At 46.4% G+C, this 25700-nt stretch overlaps 1 protein-coding gene across 5 annotated transcripts in view; it reads right to left on the minus strand.

Annotated features, from left to right (window-relative positions):
• Positions 1-1027: 1027 nt before the first annotated feature.
• ypel1 (yippee-like 1) overlaps positions 1028-25700 on the minus strand; it is a 47943-nt gene continuing 23270 nt past the window's right edge. For all 5 annotated transcript variants that reach the window (XM_085961986.1, XM_085961983.1, XM_085961984.1 and 2 more), the window contains 3 exons: positions 21340-21383; positions 8727-8835; positions 1028-3503 (listed from right to left, as the gene is read on the minus strand). In XM_085961986.1, the coding sequence (XP_085818112.1) occupies positions 3414-3503; positions 8727-8835; positions 21340-21383 (243 nt within the window). In that variant the 3' untranslated portion in view covers positions 1028-3413. The remainder of the gene's footprint in view (positions 3504-8726; positions 8836-21339; positions 21384-25700) is intronic.

Consider the following 25700-nt stretch of genomic DNA (forward strand, 5'->3'; position numbering starts at 1 on the left):
GTAAAACTAAAAGCAGGATACACTGGGCATATTCCGAGTGCCCGGGGAACCTGGGTTACTCCCAACCAATACCAACTGAGGCGAGCTGAGAGTGCATACACTGGAAAGAGAAATGTTGGAAATACAGAGGATCTGTGAGGAGAACGGAGAGGTTAATGTTACAGGTATAAACCATTCCAACATTTCCAGCTGTGAAAGGCCGCTTCCCCCCCCCCCACCAAAAGAAATAAATTGGCTCAGTTGGGAGCAATCTTGCCTCGGAGGCGGAAGGGTTGTGTTCAAGTTCCGCTCAAAGACTTGACAGTTCAGTGCAGAAGCCAGTGCTGCAGTGTCAGCGGCCCACCGTTCAGATGAGTTGCGTCAGCCAAGAACCTTTCTGCCAGCACCAGCAGATGTCAAGAGCACCATGGCCACTAATTGAAGGGCACAGACTCATTCAGGTGTCTTGGCCAACATTCCTCCCTCAATCAACACTGTCAAAAACAGATCAGTCGGTCAGTATTTCATTGCTGTTGGCGAGGCATTGGTGTGCACACAAAATGGTTGGCACGTTCACCCACATCACTTCAAACCAATTCATTGTGCGTGAGGCATTTGGGATCGTTTTGAAGCAGCTCCATCGCAAAGCAAGGTCTTTCCTTTCACGCAGACGCCATTCCAAAACACAGCAATTTTCTCAAGCCTTTAAACCCTACAAGTCATGCTCGGCCTTCCTGCTCAAACACATTCTGGTGTAATCTCTTGGGAATTCTGCTGGAAAAAAAGGGCAAATTTGGGAGCAGGGAAATGTTACAGGGATCACCTATTTTCACTCCAGGGTGGTATATGCTTTTTTGGGGGGTGGGGGTTGCAGGAAAACAATCACAACCAGCAAATAAAATCTTTGGGAGTGTTTAACTACACTTCCATCTGCTTCAGCACAGAATTGCCACGGCAACAGTGCTCCAGGCCCCATCTGTACTCCACACCCTCGCTAGTGCCTCAACTTCACACTTCAGTAGCTCTTCAACCATCATTGACAGACAGGTTGTGTCCTGGTGAAAGTCTTTATTTTATCTCCAGTACAATACAGTGAGCTGCTGCACAAAGTTGATGTAGTTGCAAGACAGATCAGCAAAGCAATGTATATTCCCAATAGCTATTGGGAGGGGGGGGGGGGGGGGGGGGGGAGAGAAAGGAAGGGTAGAAAGCATTCAAAAGTTTATTTTTCAAAAATTAAAAGAATTCAGGCACCAAAAAATATAAAACATTGCTTTTCTATGGAGAACATGCTTTAGAACTTGTAATAGTATCAACCGTCCTTGCAGAAATGCACACCCCAGACTTGCACTCTCGTTTCACACTTGCATCAATTGGCTGCTGCTCTTCAGAGCAATGCTCACTTACTACTGGATGTATATTAACAACTCTAAAGCCTCAACAAAACTAAAAAAAGGAAATTCAAAATATATTAAAGAAAAAAAACAAAGTCTATCTTTATTTAGGGAAGAGGGGGGAAAAAAGGTTTAAAAATAAGTGTTACCAGTCTCTGGAGGTTAAACCAACAGACAAATACCCTGGGATTAGCCAGCTCATGGGTCTGCTCGATTGGTCCAGGAGCTGCCACCACCACCCCCCGACAGACCCCTGCAACCCCACCCCACACTTGTTTTTTTTTAAAAAGCTAAAAAATGAAAAGAAATTCCCAAAAGTAAAGAAATTTTTTCTTTTAAATCAGCTTACAAAGAGACAGTAAGTGTTATAGCAACAAAAGACAAGTTACAGAGAACAAAAGTGCTCAGGTAGGGGGAAGCAAATCAACTTACCCAGTAAAAATATGTATAAAACCTTAAATATGTTTTTCTTCTTCTAAATGTACAAAAAACTTTCTTTTTTTATATATATAGGGAAACTGGTTGAACAAGATTTTCGATCTGTAGTCTGCTTCAAGTATATAATTTCTGTAGTGCGACCCTGCTGAAATCGGCTCAGTAACCAGACTGGCCCCCCTTTTTTTTTCCTCCTTCAGCGGCGCTCATCTGACCAGGACCCATCCCCAAAGAATTCCAACTCAATGCACCGCACCAGGGAATGAGAATTCTGACAGCAAGAGCCCAGGCAAAAAAAAGTTACACATAAGCGGCGATAGGAACACAATAAAAGGAAATATACGAGAACAATCGCGCTTGTAACACCACCGAAGAGAACAAACGGTACGGAAAAGCGGAATATCTGCTGGACCTTCCCGGTAACACTGCACGAGAGACCTTTAGCAGCAGAGTGCACCGTCACACGTAGTGAGCGCACCCACACGACAAAAGAAAAATGATTTAACCAGCAAACCATTGCACCCATAAAACTGTCCACACTCCAAGATCAGGGAATGGCCATCCGCAAAAAAAAACTCTAGGTGGCAAGAAGCAGAGACCAGAACAAGAGAATGCGAAGATAAAAATATATCATTCTTTTTTTAAAAAAAAGGAACAAAAACAAAGTTCTGGTGTGCGTATCGGTGTTGCGAACCCCATTTCCCAGGCACGTGCAAAGGAACTTCCTGCGTTCCGTTAAGTCTCAACGGTCCACAGACCGGGAGCCCAGCTCTACATGTAGAAAATGGATATCACGGCCAGAAGACCTCTCTTTTTTGCGCCCGGTTTTGTCCAGTGCATTAGTGTACTGTTACATGGAACCAGCCACATGTGTTTTTTTCCCCCAATTTCAGTGGTTCCCCTCTCTCTACTCGTGTCCCCCCCCTCCCCCATTCCCATTAACGTTGCAGCTGCTGAATGCTAGATTGATGCCTAGCAGACATCTAGCTACAGTTTGGGAGTTAACAGAAGAGCCCATTGCAACCAGTGGGATTCAAACCGTATCTCAATGCCACAACACTGCGACCATTATCCCTGGTCCCAAAACAACTCTCCTTAAAAAATAAAAATGCTACATTTAGATGTAGATGTATATATATCATGTATATACATACATAAACTCCCTCCTCAACCCTCTCTCTGTGCTGCTCAGCTAACCCAGTCGACTAGTGTAAAAGCATGCACAGCAATAGAAGAGAGACACATGGTGGAGTTTAAAAGGAGGGGAGGGGAGAACAGCTAAGTTCAGAAGTCATTTGTAAAGCCACACTCAAAATAAAAGTTTCAATTTTATCCCCCCCCTCACTCAAACGGTAAAGAGCTTAGGAAAAAAAATTAATCTATAGATGCTTACAGTGTTTCACACATGAGAACACCAAACCTAGACGGAGAGATTAAAAAAAAAGCAAAGGGCCGACAAGAAGGCGACATCAATGGTTCAGCTGTAAGGTTTTAAAAAAAGTCAGCAAATGTTCTTAGAGCTGTCCCATAGCAGAGCATTTTCTGTCCATTAGATCAGCCTCATACAGTCTTAAAACAGAGCAGCAGGGGTCTGCAGCACGCTGGTCACTCCCACCCATTGTCTTTAATCATGTGGGCCAATTCAATAATGAACTTTCCTTCTTTGTACTTCTGACTGCTTTCAAAGGCGTGTTCCTGCGAAAAGGGGAAAAAAGAGAAAGTCAGTGGGGAGGAGGTAAAATTGGACGTTGTACTGCTATGTTCCCAACACCAGCAAAGACCAAAAGAGAAGAGAGACTGAACCATAAAACTTTAACAGGACAGGCAATCTGTTTCCTAAAGGGATCACTGAGCATTACGGTGAAATGGAACCCCAAGGCACCAATGCCATCGACAGCAAGATCAATGAAACAAACCCTGTAGAGGGACTCAATCCGCGCGACACTGTCACTGCACGCACATTGCATCGCTTACTTCAGTCAAGAGTCTTCTCATCCCTTCAATGCAGTCCCCCTCTACATGCAAATGAGCAAGTATCAGCCAGAGCACAAGAAACTCCTCACTGGATACAGTCTGGTGTCATTCTGGAGACATAATTGGTCATATGGTTCACTCCTAGCCCCCTTTAGAGTCTGTGCCTCTCACATGGTCCCTGCTGTCAGTCTCTCTCTTTGGTGAACCCAGTGCAGGGACTAAAGGGTGTAACGTCAATTCTTACAAAGCGAAGGACTTGAGAAAAATCGTATTTTTCCAACACCTGCCTCAAATGGACTGGCGATGTATTTTGAGGATTGGTTAACAGACAGAAAACAGAGTAGGAATAAACGGGTCATTTTTGGATTGCCAGGCTGTAATTAGTGGGGTACCGCAAGGATCAGCGCTTGGGCCTCAGCTATTCACAATCTACATCAATGATTTGGATGAGGGGACCAAATGTAAAATATCCAAGTTTGCTGATGATATAAAGCTGGGTGGGAATGCAAGTTGTGAGGAGGATGCAAGGAGGCTTCAAGGGGATATAGACAGGCTAAGTGAGTGGGCCAGAACATAGAAACATAGAAGGAGTAGGCCATTCGGCCCCTCGAGCCTGCTCCACCATTCAATGAGATCATGGCTGATCATCCAAATTCAGTACCCAGTCCCTGCCTTCTCTCCATATCCCTTGATCCCTTTAGCCTTAAGAAATATATCTACCGCCTTGAATATATTTAATGAATTGGCCTCTACTGCCTTCTGTGGTAGAGAATTCCACAGGTTCACCACTCTCCGGGTGAAGAAATTCCTCCTCATCTCTGTCCTAAATGGCTTACCCCTTATCCTTAGACTGTGATCCCTGGTTCCGGACTCCCCGGCCATTGGGAACATCCTTCCTGCATCTAGTCTGTCTAGTCCTGTTAGAATTTTATAAGTTTCAATGAGACCCCCTCTCATTCTTCTAAACTCCAGCGAGTACAAGCCCAATCGACCCAATCTCTCCTCATATGTCATTCCTGCCATCCCAGGTATCAGCCTGATGAATCTTCGCTGCACTCCTTCCATGGCAAGAACATCCTTCTTCAGATAAGGCGACCAAAACTGCACACAATATTCAAGGTGTGGTCTCACCAAGGCCCTGTACAACTGCAGCAAGACATCCTTGTTCCTGTACTCAAACCCTCTCACTACGAAGGCCAACATACCATTTGCCTTCTTAACTGCCTGCTGCACCTGCATGCTTACCTTCAGCGACTGGTGCACAAGGACGCCCAGGTCTCGTTGTACGTCCCTTTCTCCCAATCTATTTCCATTCAGATAATAATCTGCCTTCCTGTTTTTGACACCAAAGTGGATAACCTCGCATTTATCCACGTTATATTGCATCTGCCATGCTTTTGCCCAATCACCCAACCTGTCCAAATCATACTGGAGTTTCTCGGCATCCTCCTCACAGCACACACGCCCACCCAGCTTTGTGTCATCTGCAAACTTGGAGATATTACATCTAGTTCCCTCGTCCAGATCATTAATATATATTGTGAATAGCTGGGGTCCAAGGACCGATCCCTGCGGTACCCCACTAGTCACTGACTGCCACTCAGGAAAAAAAAAAGTCGTTTATTCCAACTCTTTGCTTTCTGTCTGCCAACCAGTTCTCTATCCAAGTCAATACCTTGCCCCTAATCCCATGAGCTTTAACTTTACACGCTAATCTCTTAAGAGGGACCTTATCGAAAGCCTTTTGAAAGTCCAAATACACCACAGCCACTGGTTCTCCCTTATCTATTCTACTAGTTACATCCTCAAAAAATTCCAGTAGATTAGTCAAGCAAGATTTACCTTTTGTAAATCCATGTTGACTTTGTCCGATCCGGATACTGTTTTCCAAGTGCTCTGCTATTACATCTTTTATAATGGACTCGAGCATTTTCCCCACTACCGATGTCAGGCTTACTTGTAATTCCCTGTTTTCTCTCTACCACCTTATTTGAATAGTGGGGTAACATTAGCTACCCTCCAATCCATGGGTACTGTTCCAGACTCTATAGAGTTTTGGAAGATGACCAGCAAAGCATCTACTATTTCTAGGGCCACTTCCTTAAGTACCCTAGGATGTAGATTATCAGGCCCTGGGGATTTATCGGTCTTCAATCCAGTCAATTTCCCTAACACCATTTCCTTACAAATACTGATTTCTATCAGTTCCTCCCTTTCATTAGACCCTATGTTCCCCGACATCTCTGGGAGGTTATTTGTGTCCTCCTTTGGTGAAAACAGAACCAAAGTATGTATTTAATTGGTCTGCCATTTCTTTGTTCCCCATTATAAATTCCCCTGATTCTGACTGCAAGGGACCTACGCGCGACTTCACCAATCTTTTTCTCTTCACATATCTATAGAAGCTTTTACAGTCAGTTTTTATGTTCCCTGAAAGCTTACTCTCATACTCTATTTTCCCCCTCTTAATTAATCCCTTTGTCCTCCTTTGTTGAATCCTAAACTGCTCCCAATCCTCAGGTTTACTGCTTTTTCTGGCCAATTTATATGTCCTCTCCTTGGATCTTATGCTATCCCTAATTTCCCTCGTTAACCACGGTCGAGTCACCTTTTTTGTTTTATTTTTTATGCCAAACTGGAATGAACAAATTCTGTAGTTCATCCATGCGATCTTTGAATATTTGCCATTGCCTATCCACCGTCAACCCTTTGAGTGACATTCCCCAATCAATCCTAACCAACTCGCGCCGCATACCATCGTAGTTTCCTATATTTAAATTCAGGACCCTAGTCTCTGAGTTGACTACTTCACTCTCCATCTTAAATGATGAATTCTATCGTATTATGATCGCTCCAACCCAAGGGGCCTCGCACAAGATTGCTAATTAATCCTTTCTCATTACATAATACCCAGTCTAAGATGGCCGGATCTCTAGTTGGTTCCTCGACATATTGGTCCAGGAAAACATCCCGTATATACTCCAGGAATTCCTCCTCCACAGTATTGTTACTAATTTGGTTAGCCCAATCTATATGTAGATTAAAGTCACCCATGATAACTGCTGTGCCCTTATTGCACGCTTCTCTAATTTCCCTTTTCATGCCATCCCCGACCTCCGCATTACTGTTTGGAGGTCTATATACCACTCCCACTAACGTTTTCTGCCCCCAGAACATGGCAAATGAAATATAATGTGGAGAAATGTGACTTTGGTAGGAAAAATAGAAAAGCAGTGTATTTTTTTTTTATTTTTTTTTTATAAATGGAGAGAGATTGGGAAATCTTGGTGTTCAGAGGGACCTGGGTGTCCTTGTACACGAATCACTGAAAGTTAACATGCAGGTACAGCAAGCAATTAGGAAAGCAAATGGTAAGTTGGTTTTTATTACAAGAGGATTTGAGTACAAGAGTAAAGACGTCTTACTGCAATTATATAGGGCCCTGGTGAGACCACACCTGGAGTATTGTGTACAATTTTGGTCTCCTTACCTAAGGAAGGATATACTTGCCATAGAGGCAGCGCAATGAAGGTTCACCAGACTGGTTCCTGGGATGGGGGGATTGTCCTATGAGGAGAGATTGAGTAGACTAGGCCTATATTCCCTAGAGTTTAGAAGAATGAGCGGTGATCTCATTGAAACATACAAAATTCTTACAGGCCTTGACAGGGTAGATGCTGGGAGTATGTTTCCCCTGGCTAGGGAGTCTAGAACTAGGGGTCACAGTCTCCAAATAAGGGGTTGGCCATTTAGGACTGAGATGAGGAGAAATTTCTTCAGAGGGTGGTGAATCTTTGGAATTCTCTACCCCAGAGGGCTGTGGAGGCTCAGTCGTTGAGTATATTCAAAACAGAGATCGATAGATTTTGGATATTAGTGGAATCAAGGGATATGGGGATAGTGCAGGAAAGTGGAGTTGAGGTACAAGATCAGCCATGATCTTATTGAATGGCGGAGCAGGCTCGAGGGGCCAAATGGCCTACTCCTGCTCCTATTTCTTATGTTCGAACACGTGTTCTTAAGACTAATTTCAAATCAATCGAATGAGGAAAAAGCACTTGTAGATCTTAGCCCTATTTTAACGTTACCATGGTATGTGGTTTACATCAGTGGTCCCTGGAGAAGGGGGGGGGGGGGGGGGGGGTGGGCGGGGAAGGATCCCCAATGGTAAAGCCCTGCCAATCAACTCCAGTCCACTAGAAAACAATCTTTAGTGATTTGATCGGATTCATTTCCCTGGGTTACTGCACGAAGGGTGAAACTTGCTGTGTGGAGGTCTCACTCGCAGATAGTCTACGATACTACAGCATTTCCTCCATTCCCAATATGAAGGGTACACACTGGCTGACTGGATTACCCTGCTGTGCAGCAAAGTAACCCCAGCTGATTGGCAAATTATTGTGGTTTGTGAAGGATTCAATAATTTCCCCCCCCGCCCTCTCCTGAAGGCAACCGATCAGCCCGGGCACAACAGGTGCCAGATGCATTATGGAACATTGTCCAAGTGGTTACTTTCCACATAAACCCAAACAGACAGGTCAGCGGGTCAGTCCCATGTTCACTGGGGCGGTGGGGGATGGGCGGAAGAAAAAAGGATCCTGATCTTGCCCTTATTTTCAGCAGTCTCTAGATAGCAACCAGGAGCAGGAAACAACACGCAAACAGTGAGAAACTTGGGGGGAAAAACAGCATCCAGCGGTCAAGGCAGGAGGGAAAGGGGCAGCAGATACCGTAGTGATATCAACTTCCAACAGGTGCATCTTGTGCAGGCAGGAGGACACTGACAAATGTAAACCTACTGGTTAAGTCAGTTTTCCTGATCTTCCACTAATTGCTCAGAACTCCCCATTGCTGCCTAAGGAAACACGCCAAGCCAGTTCAACATGTTTACATCATAACAAACCCCTACTTTGCAAAATGTAAGAGCAACAAGGAGACACTTACATATTTCCATCCCAGAGTGGTTTTGCAGTTTTCACAGTAGATGTCCGCTACAGCGTGCAATCCCGTCAGCAGCACCCGCTCCTCGGCAGGGCCACAGCCCACATTTACCCTGCACGGGGCGGGATAACCAGAGCCTTTAGTCTGCTGCTGTGCACAAGCACCGCGGAGCCCACAACACACCAGAGACATCACACCCCGCGGAGCCCACAACACACTCACACCAGACATGTCACACCCGGCGGAGCCCACAGCACACCAGACTTCACAACCCACGTCAGATTATAGTGCAGAGCCCACAATACAATTATAAATCCCACATGCCCGCTCTATATTACACTGAGCACGCACCTATACAGGATACCAGTATAGAAAGTAGGGTGCGAGTACATGTGCAGAGGCACATGTCATGTATCAGAAGGATAGGGTGCAGGACTTGCACCCCATGTGGGTGCACATGCACTAGTGAAATGCAAAGCAACATTTCTGTAACGCTGCTCACTTAGACATGTCAAAGTGCTTTATGGATAGTGGGCACAAAGCTGCAAGGAACAGTTTGAGGGGGGGGGGGGGGGGGAAGGGAGAAGTGTTGTGTTATGCTGGGAGCAGGGCAATGGTTAAAGCTTGAATGAAAAGGCTCATTAGTACCGATTTGAAAGCAGGGAGGTTGAAGGAGCAACCAATGATGGGAGGGCTTGGAGAACGAGGAGCAAAGCCAGTGTCAGAAGAGTAAAGCATGTTTGTGGGGACGCTGGAGTTGGAGGAGATCACAGAGCTGAACGGGGGAGGGATGTGAAGGAGAGGGCAAGGATCTTAAATCAAAATAGAGGGGGGGGGGGGGGGAAAACCACTGAAGCTTGGCGAGGACAGGTGGTACAGGTACAGCTGGACAAGTTTAACTGATGCACAGGAGACGCAGGGAGATAATTGGAGGGATAAAAAAGAGCTCGTACTTTAAGCATCAGTGGAGGAAGAGATGGGGCAGAGCCAAGCGATACTCGAGGGAGCAGGAACTTGTGTCTCTCTAACCTGCCACAACTCTGAAAATCGAAAGTCACAAATGACATCCTTTGACGGTGACCATGGTAAACTATCCATCCTCATCCTTCTATGGCAAACTACCCATATACATCAGCAACTTGGCAGATTAGAGAGAGCTAGTTTGTTGTAACTGTCTGATTCACAATTATGGCACATCCTGGAAAATAACAACTTGCATTTATAGGGCACCTTTAACGTAGTCAAAACATTCCAAGGTGCTTCAGAAGAACGTTCAGACAAAATCTGACATTGAACCGCATAAATAGATATTGGGACAGGGAAAGAGGTAGGTTTAAAGGTGCAACTTAAAGCAGGAGAGGTGTAGACAGGGGGGTTTAAATGGAGGAAATACTAGAGCCTCGGCAGCTGAAGGCATGGCTGTCAATGATGGAGCGATGGAAACTGGGGATGCGCATGAGGCCAGAGATGGAGGAACGCAGAGATCTGGGAGGGTTGTAGGAGTCACGCAGATAGGAAGGGGCGATGCCATGGAGGGATTTGGAAACGAACTTTTAAATCAAGGTGTTTTCGGACTAGTTTTAGAATGTAAAAAATGAGAAATGGCCTTAAAAAAAAGAGAACACATTGGCACCTTAATCCAGACTCAGCAAATGAATCTATGTCGGCAGAATGAGGGGGAAGACTTGCACTCTACACCCTTCCCACCACCCCCCCCAGCACAGCCGTCAGTGATCGCTCCCTTCCTATAACCCTCTGCTTCATCAGCTCAATGCCCATTTTCAAAAGCCTCTCTTTAACTTAGCCTTCAGTCACCTCCCCGAACGCTCTTCGCTCCTCCACAATCCCCAGCCCCACCTCCCCTGCTTAGTGCCTGGTCCATCTTTGGTCCTCTCCAAAGTCCTTTAACATGCTCAATGAACTGAATGAAATCAGTATTTGTAGGGAAATGGTGTTGGGGAAATTGATGGGATTGAAGGTCAATAAATCCCCATGGCCTGATAATCTACATCCTAGGGTACTTAAGGAAATGCTTGACTAATCTTTGGAATTTTTTTGAGAATTGATAAGGGAGAACCAGTGGATGTGGTGTATTTGGACTTTCAGAAGGCTTTCGATAAGGTCCCGCATAAGAGATTAGCGTGTAAAGTTAAAGCACATGGGATTGGGGGCAAGGTACTGACTTGGATAGCGAACCGGTTGGCAGACAGAAAGCAGAGTTGGAATAAACGGGTCTTTTTCCAAGTGGCAGGCAGTGACTAGTGGGGTACCGCAGGGATCGGTCCTTGGACCCCAGTTATTCACAATATATATTAATGATCTAGATGAGGGAACTAGATGTAATATCTCCAAGTTTGCAGACGACACAAAGCTGGGTGGGCGTGTGTGCTGTGGAGGAGGATGCAGAGAAACTCCAGTATGATTTGGATAGGTTGGGTGATTATACTGCATCTGCCATGCAGCTGCCCAATGTGGATAAATGCAAGGTTATCCACTTGTGGCAAAAACAGGAAGGCAGATTATCTGAACAGCAATAGATTGGGAGAAGGGGAAGTGCAACGAGACCTGGGTGTCCTTGTGCACCAGTCGCTGAAGGTAAGCATGCAGGTGCAGCAGGTGGTTAAGAAGGCAAATGGTAATTTGGCCTTCGTAGCGAGAGGGTTTGAGTACAGGAACAAGGATGTCTTGCTGCAGTTGTACAGGGCCTTGGTGAGACCACACCTTGAATATTGTGTGCAGTTTTGGTTGCCTTATCTGAGGAAGGATGTTCTTGCCATGGAGGGAGTGCAGCGAAGATTCACCAGACTGATACCTGGGATGGCAGGAATGACGTATGAAGAGATTGGGTCAATTAGGCTTATATTTGCTAGAGTTTAGAAGAATGAGAGGGGATCTCATCGAAACTTATAAAATTCTAACAGGACTAGACAGACTAGATGCAGGATGTTCCCGATGGCGGGGGAATCCAGAACCAGAGGTCACAGTCCAAGGATAAGGGGTAAACCATTTTGGACTGAGATGGAGGAGGAATTTCTTCACCCAGAGAGTGGTGAACCTGTGGAATTCTCTACCACACAAGGTAGTTGAGGCCAATTCATTAAATATATTCCTCAAGGCTAAAGGGATCTGGGGAGAAAGCAGGGACAGGGTACTGAATTTGGATGATCAGCCATGATCTCATTAAATGGCAGAACAGGCTTGACGGGCCGAATGGACTACTCCTGCTCCTACCTTCTATGTCTCTGTCTATGCTGTCCCGCCCAAATCCGTGCCCATCCTTCCCAGATATTTGAATCCCTCCAATCAGGTTTGGGGCCACTGCCACAATGGCTTTTTTCAAAGTTACAAATGACATCCTGTGTGACTGTGACAAACTATCCCCCTCGCCCTCCTTGACCGGTCTGCAGCCTTCGACACGTCCAGTTGGATGCGACTGCATTCGCCTGGTTCCATTCTTATCTATCCAGTCATAGCCAGAGAATCACCTGCAATGGATTCTCTTCCCACTCCATTACCTCTGGTGTCCCCTAAGGACCTATCCTTGGCCCCCCCTCCTATTTCTTATCTACATTCTGCCCCTTGGTGACATCATCCAAAACACAGCATCAGTTCCACTTGTACGCCGACGACACCCAGCTCTACTTTACCACAACTTCTCAATCCCTCCATTGCGTCCAATTTGTCACGGTGCTTGTCCAGTATTTGATGAGCAGAAATTTCCTCCAATCACATATTGGGAAAACCGAAGCCATTGTCTATAGTCCCTGCCACAAACTCCGTTCCCTAGCCACCGACTCCATAGACATAGAAGATAGGAGCAGGAGTAGGCCATTCAGCCCCTCGAGCCTGCTCCGCCATTCAATGCAATCATGGCCGATCATCCAAATTCAGTACCCGGTCCCTGCTTTCTCCCCATACCCCTTGATCCCTTTAGCCTTAAGAAATATATCCAACTCCTTCTTGAATATATTTAATGTATTGGCCTCTACTGCCTTCTGTGGTAGAGAATTCCACAGGTTCACCACTCTCGGTGAAGAAATTCCTCCTCATTTCTGTCCTAAATGGCTTACCCCTTATCCTTAGACTGTGACCCCTGGTTCTGGACTCCCCGACCATCGGGAACATCCTTCCTGCATCTAGTCTGTCCAGTCCTGTCAGAATTTTATAGGTTTCGATGAGATCCCCTCTCATTCTTCTAAACTCCAGCAAGTACAAGCCCAATCGATCCAATCTCTCCTCATACGTCATTCCTGCCATCCCAGGTATCAGCCTGGTGAATCTTCACTGAACTGCTTCCATGGCAAGAACATCCTTCCTCAGATAAGGCGACCAAAACTGCACACAATATTCAAGGTGTGGTCTCACCAAGGCCCTGTATAACTGCAGCAAGACATCCTTGTTCCTGTACTCAAACCCTCTTGCTACGAAGGCCAACATGCCATTTACCTTCTTAACCGACTGCTGCACCTGCATGCTTACCTTCAGCGACTGGTGCACAAGGACACCCAGGTCTCGTTGCACTTCCCCTTCTCCCAATCTATTTCCATTCAGATAATAATCTGCCTTCCTGTTTTTGCCACCAAAGTGGATAACCTCGCATTTATCCATGTTATATTGCATCTGCCATGCTTTTGCCCAATCACCCAACCTGTCCAAATCATACTGGAGTTTCTCGGCATCCTCCTCACAGCACACACGCCCACCCAGCTTTGTGTCGTCTGCAAATTTGGAGATATTACATCTAGTTCCCTTGTCTAGATCATTAATATATATTGCGAATAGCTGGGGCCCAAGGACCGATCCCTGCGGTACCCCACTAGTCACTGCCTGCCACTCGGAAAAAGACCCGTTTATTCCAACTCTTTGCTTTCTGTCTGCCAACCAGTTCTCTATCCAAGTCAATACCTTGCCCTCAATCCCATGTGCCTTAACTTTACACGCTAATCTCTTATGCGGGACCTTATCGAAAGCTTTCTGAAAGTCCAAATACACCACATCCACTGGTTCTCCCTTATCTATTTTACTAGTTACATCCTCAAAAAATTCCAGTAGATTAGTCAAGCACGATTTACCATCCCTCTCCCTGGTAATTGTCTGAGGCTGAACCAGACTGTTCGCAACCTTGGTGTCGTATTTGACCCACAGTCGAGCTTCCGACCACATATCCATGCCATCACCAAGATCGCCTTTTTCCACTTTCATAACATTGCCCGTCTCCGCCCTTGTCTCAGCTCATCAGCTGCCGAAACCTTCATCCATGCCTTTGTTACCGCTAGACTTGGCTATTCCAACACACATGACCGGCCTCCCATCTTCCACCCTATATAAATTTAAGGTCATCCAAAACTCTGCTGCCCGTGTCCTAACTCGCACCAAGTCCCGTTCACCCATCACCCCTGTGCTCACTGACCTACACTGACTCCCAGTTAAGCAACACCTCCATTTTAAAATTCTCATCCTGGTTTTCAAATCCCTCCGTGTCCTCACCCCGCCCTATCTCTGTAACCTCCTCCAGCCCTACAACCCCAGAGATATCTGCACTCCTCCAATCCTGGCCTCTTGCACATGCTCCATGTTAATCGCCCCACCATTGGTGGCCGTGCCTTCAGCTGCCTAGGCCCCAAGCTCTGGAATTCCCACCCTAAACCTCGCCACTTCTCTACCTCCTTTACGATGCTCCTTAAAGCCTACCTCTTTGACCAAGCATTTGGTCATCTGGCCCAATATCTCCTTATGTGGCTCGGTGTCAAATTTTGTTTGATAACTCTCCTGTGAAGCGCCTTGGGACAATTTACTACGATAAAGGCGCTATATAAATGCAAGTCGTTAACAAATTGTCCCACAGTACTCGACATATTACAAGGCAACAAGTGGAGGAAGAGACAAAAAACACTTAGTGTAAATGTGGGTAATGCAGATTCCTACAGAATGGGACAGGAGTTCACACCCATAATGTGGGAAAGCAGAAAACACACCACACATAACTGGACAAAGTGCAGGTTTGAGAATTTAAGCTTTTTTTTTTGTTTGACTAGGGGGGAGAGAGAGGACTTGGTTCCGTATAAAACAGATATTTAACTGCTTTACTCAGAGTGGTTAGAATGTAGAACTCGCTACCACAAGAGTGGTCGAGGCAAATAGCAGAGATACATTTATGGAGAAGCTAGATAAACACAGGAGGGAGAAAGAAATAGAAGGTTATGCTGATCGGTTTAGATGAGAGATGGGAGGAGGCTCGTGTGAAGCATAAACACTGGCATGTACCAGGTGGCTAGTTTCTATGCTGTATTTGCTATGTAATTTCTAAAATTAAAGCACTTTTATGTATTTCACTTCCCCAATTCCCATAATGACTGATCTTGCAGTTCCCATGCTCAGCTGCCATAAACATGGCTCATCTCCTGCAGCCCTACCACAGATTGGCAACGGTGCATCAGACTGAGGGGATACGACTTTACAATGACTACATCTGTATATGCACAAAGAAGTAGGAAATTTACCTCCAGGAGCTTGTATCTACCACAGAAGTCATTGAATAATTGGGCTGGCACTGAAACCCACCACCCCGAAACCCACACCAATGCCTTAGGACTGCAGCTTTAAATGTGACTCGCCCCCCTACCCCCCCCAAGGGAACTGTCTTTTTTTTTCCCCTGGGGTGCAGGTGCCAGGAGCCCTCCAGCACCTCACCCAGCTGGCCAATCTTCACAGGAGTGTAGGCTTAATGCCTTTAAAAAACATTCTTTCACAGGAGGAAGCCACGTTTATATTTATATTAAGGGCAAATGCAAACCAAAACCAAACAGGTCATGTCCAAAGACAAATACACACAGATTTTTATTAAATGGTTTTAATACAGGTTTATGGAAAATAACTCGGGAGAACAGGGATAGGTATCAAACTCAGGACAACTAAAGTTACCGTCAGAGCAGCCAAAGGACACACCAGAGAAGAGGATAGGTGCGTTAGAAAGAGCAAGGTCTTTCCCACCCATGCTGCTAGGAGTCAGAGGGTCATTCAGGACAGTACAGGGCAGAGTGTGCAGTCACAGGAATAGCAGAGGTTTTAATGGGCTCCTTTTCAAATTCCTTCTTCAATTTGCCAATTGAAAGTAAAGCACAGAGCATGGAGTAGTTACTTACACTTGGTGCGAAATCTGTTCAATATTACGTACAACCGCAATCTCACACTTGGCAGTCAACGAATCACACGTTGAACAATTAAAGGACAGGCTTGAAATGGAAGCCTTACAAGAGCAGAAGGACCCGCATTTGATTCCACCTCATTACTGAAGTAGCCAATCACAGCTTGGGCAGCAATTGCCGAAGACCCTGAAGCAAGGGGGGGGGGGGGGCCCAACACACTGCAAGCCAGGATTCCAACTTCTAATTACAACCCAGTGGCACTTGCCGGAACACACACACGAGAGAGAGAGAGAGAGAGAGAGAGAGAGCAGAATTGGGCTTAACCGTGATGCCCTCCATAGTTGAATAGCCTGCTGACACTCACGAGCCAAACTCCCACTTGAACAAAGTGTGTTTCACAGATAGTGCAGAGCAGCCAGCTTCATGGATGGGTCACCACCACCTTCAAGATGAGGGGAGAAAATTTGGGGGGGGGGGTGGGTTTAGGAGTTATACACGTGTATAAATAAGAAATTTCAACATAGCTGTTGGACTGGCAAAGTCACAGGGAGCTTTAAAGCACTTATTTTAGTCCCCACTAGAGAGAGATCAACCCTGATCAGGTTCACAGCAATCACATTCCTTCAGTTCAGTCTCAATACAAAGTACCGACCCATCAAGCCTATCTGCCCAGAAGCCATGGATAAATTATGCGATCATACACTCTTCTTTCACACACAACGCCCCCCCCCCCCCACCCCCAACTGTTGCTCTCCTATTTTTAATAACGCCAAGTTCCTTCCCCACCTCCCCTGAAAAGACTCTAGCCACACACACGCATATGGGAGTAGATAAAGTGCATAAAGAAAGAGGAATAAAGTGCATAAAAGAGTGAGTGTGTTGGATAGTAGAGTCAGAACGGCACAGGAGGCCATTCGGCCCATCGAGTCCACGCCGACTCGCTGTAGAGCAATCCAGTCAGTCCCATTCCCCCGCTCTATCCCCGTAGCCCTGCAAGTTTATTTCCCTCAAGTGCCTGTCCAGTCTCCCCCTTGAAAACATTGAGTGTGTCTGCTTCCACCACTTCCGTCGGCAGCGAGTTCCAGGTCCTCATGCGTACAAAGATTTTCCTCACATCCCCCCTGTATCTCTTGCCCAAAACCTTAAATCTGTGCCCCCTAGTCCTTGTATCATCAACTAGTGGGAACAGCCTTTCCCTGTCTAGCCTATCCAAACCGGTCATAATCTTGTACACTTCTATCAAATCACCCCTCAACCTCCTTTGCTCTAATGAAATCAAATCCAGTACTAAAGAAAGTATCCTATTAGATAGGAGCAGACTAAGAAAAATTCAAAAATGGGTTTAGAATGAATGTATGTAAATGCACAAAGTGTGTTGAATAAGGTTGGTGAGCTACAAGCACGATTAGCCGTGTGGCAATATGATGTTGAGGCAATAACGGAAACGAGGCTTAAAAATCGGTGAGTACTGGGCACTTAATATTCAAGGGCACAAGGTGTCCAGAAAAGATAGGGAAGTGGGGTGGCAGTGCTGATTAAGGAAGACATTGTAGTGTTGGAAAGAGATGATGCTCTTGAGGGGACAAAGAGAGAATCCATTTGATTAGAGTTGAGGAGCAAAACAGGTATGATCATGCTATTGGGGGTATTCCATAGGCCTCCAAATAGTGAGAGGGAGGTAGAGCAGCAAATCTGCAGGGAAATCAGAGATATGCAAGAGCTATAGTGTGGTGATATTGGGGGACTTTAATTACCCAAATATCGATTGGGAGAATGCTAGGGTAAAGGGAAAGGAGGGGGAGGAATTTCTGAAATGTGTTCAGGAGAATTTCCTTGACCAATATTTTCTTGGCCCAACTAGGAAGGAGGCATTGCTGGATCTGGTGCTGGGGAATGAGGTAGGCCAGGTCGACCAAGTGTCTGTGGGAGAACACTTGGGTACAAGTGATCATCGTATCATAACATTTAGATTAGCAATGGAGAGGAGCAAGGAACAATCTAGAGTGGAACTTCTAAACTAGAATAGAGCTAACTTCAATGGAATGCAAAAGGATCTAGCCAGGGTAAAATGGAACCAAAGACTGACAGGAAAAACTGTAACGGAACAATGGGTGATCTTTAAGGAAGAGATGTTCCAAGTACAGGCTAGGTACACTCCAACAAGAGGGAAGAGTAAGGGAACCAAAGCAAGGGCTCCTTGGATGGCGAGGGAGATAGAGAAGATGAAACAAAAAAAGTGTATGATGCAAGTCAGGTGAATTCTCAAGGGAGAACCAGACCAAATACAGTAAGTTGAGAGGGGATGTGAAGATGAAAATAAGATTGGCAAAGCGAGAATGAGAGTAGAATGGCAGTTAACATAAAAGGGAACCCAAAAATCTTCTACCGGCATGTAAACAGTAAGCGGGTGGGACCCATTAGAGATGAAGGTGATATATGCTTAGCGGCGCAGGGCAAGGCTAGAATACTCAATGAGCACTTTGGATCGGTGTTTACTAAGGAGGTGGATGCTGACAAAATAATCGGTAGAAGGTAGAAGCAATGGAATGGGTCAAAATTGATAGACAGGATGTACTGGAAAGACTGGGTATGCTTAGACTGGACAAGTTGCCTGGTCCAGATGGCTTGCATCCCAGGTTGCAAAGGGAATTGGGGGAGGAGATAGCAGAAGGGCTTGCCATAATTTTCCAATCTCCCTAGATGCAGGGGAGGTGCCTGAAGATTGGAAAGTGGCAAATGTGACACCATTGTTCAAGAAAGGGTGCAAGGACAATCCTAGTAACTACAGGCCGGTCAGTTTATCAGTGGTGGGTAAAGTTTTAGAAACAATAATCAAGGAAAAAATTAAACAGGCACTTGGAAAGGTTTAAGCTAATTGAGAGCCAACACAGATTTGTAAAAGGCAGATTGCGTTTGACTAATCCAATTGAATTTGTTGATGAAGTAAGAGAGGATTGATGAAGGGAATGAAATGGATGTTGTCTACATGGATTTTCGGAAGGCGTTTGACCAAGTACCACATAGAAGGCTAGTTAACAAAATTGAGGCTTATGGAATGGGCGGGTCAGTGGCAGCTTGGATAAGGAATTGTCTAGGGGGCAGAAAACAGAGTTGTGGTAAATGGCTGTTTTTCCAGACTGGAGGATGGTAGACAGTGATGTTCCCAGAGGGCCAGTGCTGGGGCCACTGCTTCTTTTGATAAATGACCTGGATATTGGAATACAGAGTAGAATTTCTAAATTTGCCAATGACACCAAACTTGGGGGCGTGGCAAACAGTGATGATACCAATCGCCTGCAACAGGACATAGAATGGCTAGCAGAATGGGTAGACAAGTGGCAGATGGAATTTAATACTGAGAAGTGAGGTGATGCATTTTGGCAGAAGGAACAGGGACAGGCAATATACACTTAATGGCACGGTTTTAAAGAGTGTGCAGGGACAGAGGGACCTGGGAGTTAATGTGCATAGGTCCCTGAAGGTGGCGGGACATATTGAGATGGAGTGGTTAGCAAAGCATATGCGATCTTGGGCTTCATAAATAGGGGTATTGAGTACAAAAGTAGAGAAGTTATGCTGAACCTTTATAAAGCACTGGTTAGGCCACAGCTGGAGTATTGCGTCCAGTTCTGGTCACCACACTTTAGGAAGGATGTGAAGGCCCTCGAGAGGGTGCAGAGGAGATTTACCAGAATGGTTCCAGGGACGGGGGATCTTAGCTGCAAGGACAGGTTGGAGAAGCTGGATTTGTTTTCATCTGAGCAAAGGAGGTTGAGGGGTGATTTGATAGAGGTGTACAAGATTATGACGGGTTTCGATAGGCTAGACGGGGAAAGGCTGTTCCCACTAGTTGATGGTACAAGGACTAGGGGACACAGATTTAAGGTTTTGGGCAAGAGATACAGGAGGGATGTGAGGAAAAACTTTCTTTTACACAGCGAGTAGAGAGTACCTGGAATTCGCTGCTGATGGAACTGGTGGAAGCAGAGGTACTCGATGCTTTCAAGGGAAGACTGAATAGGCACTTGAGGGAAATAAACTTGCAGGGCTATGGGGATAGAGCGGGGGAATGCGACTGACTGGATTGCTCTACAAAGAGCCGGCACGGACTCGATGGGCCGAATGGCCTCCTTCCATGCTGTACGACACAGATAGCTCATGATTTCAACACTTGTGGTATAAAACTCCACACATACTGTAGACAAATAGCCATTACTACGCTGGCGGCTGTTTTGAACCAGAGCCCCAATATCTGACTCCAACAGAGTGTTCTTCCCAGCACAACAGTATCCTGGTCACCGGAGAGCTCTCTCCTTTTGGGCTACCCATTCCCTCCTTCAAACCACCCTGTTTGGAACTGGAAGAATCTGCTGTGATCGGATAGTGGGAAGGCCAGGCCCAGGGTAGAAATACCAAGGTATAAAATTACCTTGGTTAACACCCACACATACCTACATACTTTTCCAGAGCCCCACAACAATCACCCATACCCCTGATCTGAAGACTATCTAATTTCCATACAACCCTGAAAATTTCTCTGCTCGATGACTTAAACCCACTGCTCAATGTTCAAGGCAAAAGAAAACAAAATCACAGGAGAGGTTTCAAACTACTTGAGCCAAGAAAATCCCAAACACCCATACCCAGCATAGAGGGACACCATTGCATACCCAGTAGGCCTTTACTTTAGCAGGAGGGAAACACCACCCCCAAACCAAGCAGCAGCGACCCCTCCCCTGCCAATTACATGTGCAGCCACCTCCTGACCCAGAGGAAACCCTTCTCCCTTTTGATACCCACCAAGTCCGTAACCCAGGAGGAGAGACACCCCTACCCATCCCATACCATCAAACCCCTTAATCCAGTAGGGCCTCACCGCTGCCCCAATTTCTTACCTAGCAACCCCTGCCCATTGCATACGCAACACGCCCTTACCCAGTGGCACAGACCCCTACCCATTGCCACAGACCCCTACCCATTGCATACCCAACACCCCATTACACAGCAAAGTTAAAGAATTCAAAGCAACGAGTGGATCTCATACACAAAGGTTTAAATGTTTCTGATGGGATCACCATGTCACTGTGAAGGAGTTTATCCCAAAGGACATGTGAAGCTGTGCACAGTCTCAAACCATTTTACATCTGACCAAGTGGAGGATATGTGCAGCAAGTGTCATTTTGACAAGCGAAAGCAACACCCTCTGCTTTAATCGGGTTCAATTAACCAACCTCAAGACCCCCACAGCAAAACACTTCAAAGCTCGTATTCGAGCCACTCGAGTACACACAGACTGCACTACCCCGTTACTCACCACTTCCTGGCTTACAATCCAACCCCCAAAGGGCCAAGGAAGCGGGTGCGCGAGCGCAGGTAGCGCAGAGGGAGCTGAAGGGAAACACAAACCCACAGGGCGCAAGGTCACGTAGGCACCTCAGAGCAGTGAATAGCAAACAGAGCCGCATACTTACACGGAGTTGAACAGGTACGCACGTCCCTGGCTGCCCTGGAACGACTGAGAAAGAGAAAAAGAGGTAAAGATTAACCAGTTTGGGACTAAAGCAACCAACCAGAGACTCCAGTCCAAACTTTACCCTGTATAAAAATAACTGAGCTAGGTTTTCAAACTAGTAGGCATGTGAGTTCCACACTACAAGACCTTCTTAAACCACAAAGAGCATTTGCAATGAAGCATACGTGTTTGGGTGCACACACAGAGACTGGGTAGCGAGAGAGAAACCACCTGTTTACTACAAAAATACACTCTAATGCCACTTATATTTTCCTCGTTTTATAAAACACTGCCAGATTTCAACAAAGTCCTGGCCCGCTTTGCACTAATTACCCTTCATACTGCGACACAATTGGGACAAGTGGGGGCAACTTATGTACGGTCCTGCAATTAATTACCTGAAACATTTCAGGTTAAAGAACCAGTCAATACTAGGAATACACAGCATCTTAAAGAGAAGACAGATTACACCTGAATGTTAACACATCTTCTCTCCTCCACATGTGAACCAACACGAGGAACATTTTCAGTGTCCTTTGCAAACTTTCTCGGTTTGACAGTGACCTTTGACACCGAGGCCAAGTGAATGCTCGGTGAAATGTTATCCACAATGTGGAGAGCTAGAAATAGTCAACCTTAAAATGTTTAAAACAGCAAAAGGACTGAAATCAGACTCAAAAGAACTGCAGAAAATTTGATCACCGGAAGATCACGTCGTTTGCAAAGAATTTGAGGTTGTTGCTAGCAAAGGGCGTTCTTGAGCTGGGTGACCGACCAGCCCACAGGGAGCAGCTTAATTAAAAAATACATCTCAATTCACAGAGACAGGCTGGCTTCCAACCCGAAACACATGGCGCGGACACAGATTCCACAGTCAGATGAGAACAGGTGGACCTGACGTTAAGAACCTGCACAGAAATCCACAGGCACGGAATAACCGATTACTTTCCCCCTAACCCGTAATCGCCCCTTATTACTACTTTTGATGAGTATTTTTTTTAATAAATGGTTCCCACTGGATACTTGGCCAGTAGATTTTGGGCAGATCCTCCAAAGTGTGAGACATTCAAAGCCAAGAAGATCTTGCAATATTAAACACAATTCTAATAAGCACTGCACCGAGCTGTCACAAGTACAGTGCCTGGTGATCATCTCCAGAGTTACCAGATTTTCAACTCTCCTGTGATTATGGGCAGCACACTGTCAATTTTATAACTGCATCTTCCATTAATAGGCTGGTACAAGTCTTTATTTTGTTGCAGTAAATCTGCCCGAGCAAGCGAATAGCGAGAGGCAGGCTTCAGCCAGGAACATAATCAGCTCGCACATGTGCAGTTGGCGATTCCGATTGGTTCCAGATGACATCATCATCTTTCCATTACCAGCAGGTAACCCACACTTCTCCCGGCAGTGCAGGGTTACAGCTGGGAGTATCCAGAGCTTCTTCAGCGTGCCATCCTCGTCAGCGAATCTGCCGGGGAGACGGCAGCTTCCCATCACAGCACCGGCGAGTTTAGCTGCTCGACTCCAAACCCCAGAACAGAGGCCAGAACATGGAGCAATGTGCAAGGCAGAGAACTATTTCATTGTCAAGAATGCTGCTCCATGTTCATTATATGGGAAGCAAGGGGCGAGAAAAAAAAAACTGGTCCTATTTTTAAAGTTAAAGCGACTGCTATTCTCGGGACCCACAGTTCCGCAGGTCACACGGGGGCCGGGCCCGCCGGTCCACAGGTCAGCCCACCATCCATGCCTGCAAGTTAACACAGCAGACCACCAGAGACCCTCGCCAGATTTCTGCAGGCCATTCAGGTACCCAGTCTTTACCTTCAAACTGTGGGGTAGGATGGGGGCTGGTCATGGTTGTGCTTGGGGAGAAGATGATTAAAAAGGAAGAAGTGAAGGTGGGGAGTGGAATGTAACCCACGCTGAAATTTCTTTTTGGGCAGGTGATATAACCGACCAACAAAACTGGAGTGGAATCACTTACCATACAAAGTTATGTAAATCGTTGGGGTCAGTGGAATTTAAAACTCCATTCACTTGTCCAGTGGTGGGGTGTATCCAGGTGCAGTACAACGTTTTGGTGGCAGGTGTGAAGGTCACACTGCAGGGGCTTGGCAGTGTAAACAGGGTTGGGAGAAGTCCAGGTGCATGGGTTGACTCGGTTCCTCAGCCCTATTGGCCGCCAGTAGAGTTACCCTACGGCATGGCAGTCTGAACATGCCTCACAGGTGCAGTAACCATACCCGGTGAGAGGAGACACACTTGTGCCCAGGCCTGTGCAATCAGCTTCCCTTCCCATCACGTCAAGTGCAGTCGGCTCAATAAATCAGATCCGAGCAGCCCGACAGCGCCCCACGTCTCACTCGCTCCAAAGAATCATCATAGCAACTGATGACATCCCAGAAACTCAAACCACCACCTAAATACAGAAGAGGCTCAATAACCATCTCGCCTGGACACCAACACATTCGGGGGGGGGGGGGGGGGGAAAGGAAGAGCTGAGGTGGACACCCGCTGAAAGTGCTCCAGTTACCATTCTCGCATTTACCCCACGTCATACACACCGAGCAGGGAAACAAACTCTGAAGTCAACAACGTGCTTTTGTACCACATCCTTCATGCAAGGACTTCCCAGGAGTGCTTTTGTCAAAGGGTAGGATGGCATGGAGAAGAAGACAGGGAAAAACATTTAATGTTTGGGGGGGGGGGGGGGAAGAACCAAATATGGCCAAGGAGATGGGTTTTAAAAAAAAAAAGCGGCTTTTGAAGAAAGAGCGAGAGAGAGATTGGCAAGAGAAAGTGATGCAGCAAGAGTTCTAAAAGCAGTAGAAACATAGAAGATAGGAGCAGGAGGCGGCCATTCGGCCCCTCGAGCCTGCTCCGCCATTCAATGCGATCATGGCTGATCATCCAAATTCAGTACCCTGTCCCTGCCTTCTCCCCATATCCCTTGATTCCTTTAGCCTTAAGAAATATATCTAACTAATTCTTGAATATATTTAATGAATTGGCCTCCACTGCCTTCTGTGGTAGAGAATTCCACAGGTTCACCACTTTCTGGGTGAAGAAATTCCTCATCTCAGTCCAGTACAGGAGCGGTGACTGAAGGATTGGCTCCCGATGGTGGAGCAGAGACAAGGGGTGATCTGGAGTTGGAGGAGTGGGGTTGCTGGACAAACACGGCCAGAGTGGCCCACAGGAGCAAGTTACAAGGCATCCAGAGCACTGATCAGATTCGCAGGAACAAAAGCGCGACTTACTAGATCAGGAGTTGCGGGAAACAATAAACGGCCCAATAAGCCAGCTACTGAATTACCAGCAACGACCTCCTCTTCCTCAGGCCAAGCAACGCCTACTTGGATCCCCAACGCATTACCCATTTCTGCGCCCCCCCCCCCACAAAACACTGGGGTTGTGCGACAGGGCTTCAAATTCCCAGTCACGAGTTCGAACTCATGTCTGAAGTTGGATTTCATCAATGGACCTTCCACAACAACTTTTCCCGCCCATAATGCTGTGACATTGTAACAGTGCTCGCTCCTTCAGTGTATCTAACCGCACAAGTGACAGAAAATACACCAGCTACTGTAGCCAGCGAAAGCCAGGCCACAGACACCCACTTGGAGCGCGGAGTGACTTAGGTAGTTCATGTATAGCAAGGGAAGAGTGGCCAGCAAACACAGATACAGCAACAAGTCGCCAAGCTCCAGCAACAGTGCAGAAAAAACAAGCCAATAACTTGCGCTCGCAGACAGAAGCTATACTGGCCAACGGGCTCCACTGCTCTGAAAGCATTTGCCCGAATCCCAGGTGATTCCACTCGGTGAATGGGTTCGTTGGCACTCCTCACTGCAGTATGCTGCATGGGGATTCAAAACACACTAAATACATCCTTCCAGAGAAAAGTTTCCAGAAATTTCTTGGCGCTCCATCTCACGCTACAACATCACAAGCTCTCAGAGCCACACCTGGAAAGCCTGGCTTACCCAGTAACAACAGGCATCCACATCACTAATAGTTCTGTAGGATCAAAACCAAAGGAAAAAGGAGAGGATAAATCAGACAGACAGAGACACACACACACAAAGAGCGAGACAGAGAGAGAGCACGAGACAGAGACACACGCAAGAGAAAAAAAAAGGGTAGATGGTAATGGTGAGGAGGTGGTGTACACAGCAACTTGAATCCGAATACACATTGCAACATTCCCAACTACTACATATGCTGGGGAGGGACAAAGGGCAAAGAAGTGCAACTAAAAAGCAAGGAACTCTGGCATCAACACCGAGGGGGCGGGCAGGGGTGTGGAGAAAT

Source organism: Somniosus microcephalus, chromosome 19, assembly GCF_052327205.1.
Source record: "Somniosus microcephalus isolate GS21.2 chromosome 19, FLI_Smic_1.0, whole genome shotgun sequence".
Classification (NCBI taxonomy): Eukaryota; Metazoa; Chordata; class Chondrichthyes; order Squaliformes; family Somniosidae; genus Somniosus; species Somniosus microcephalus.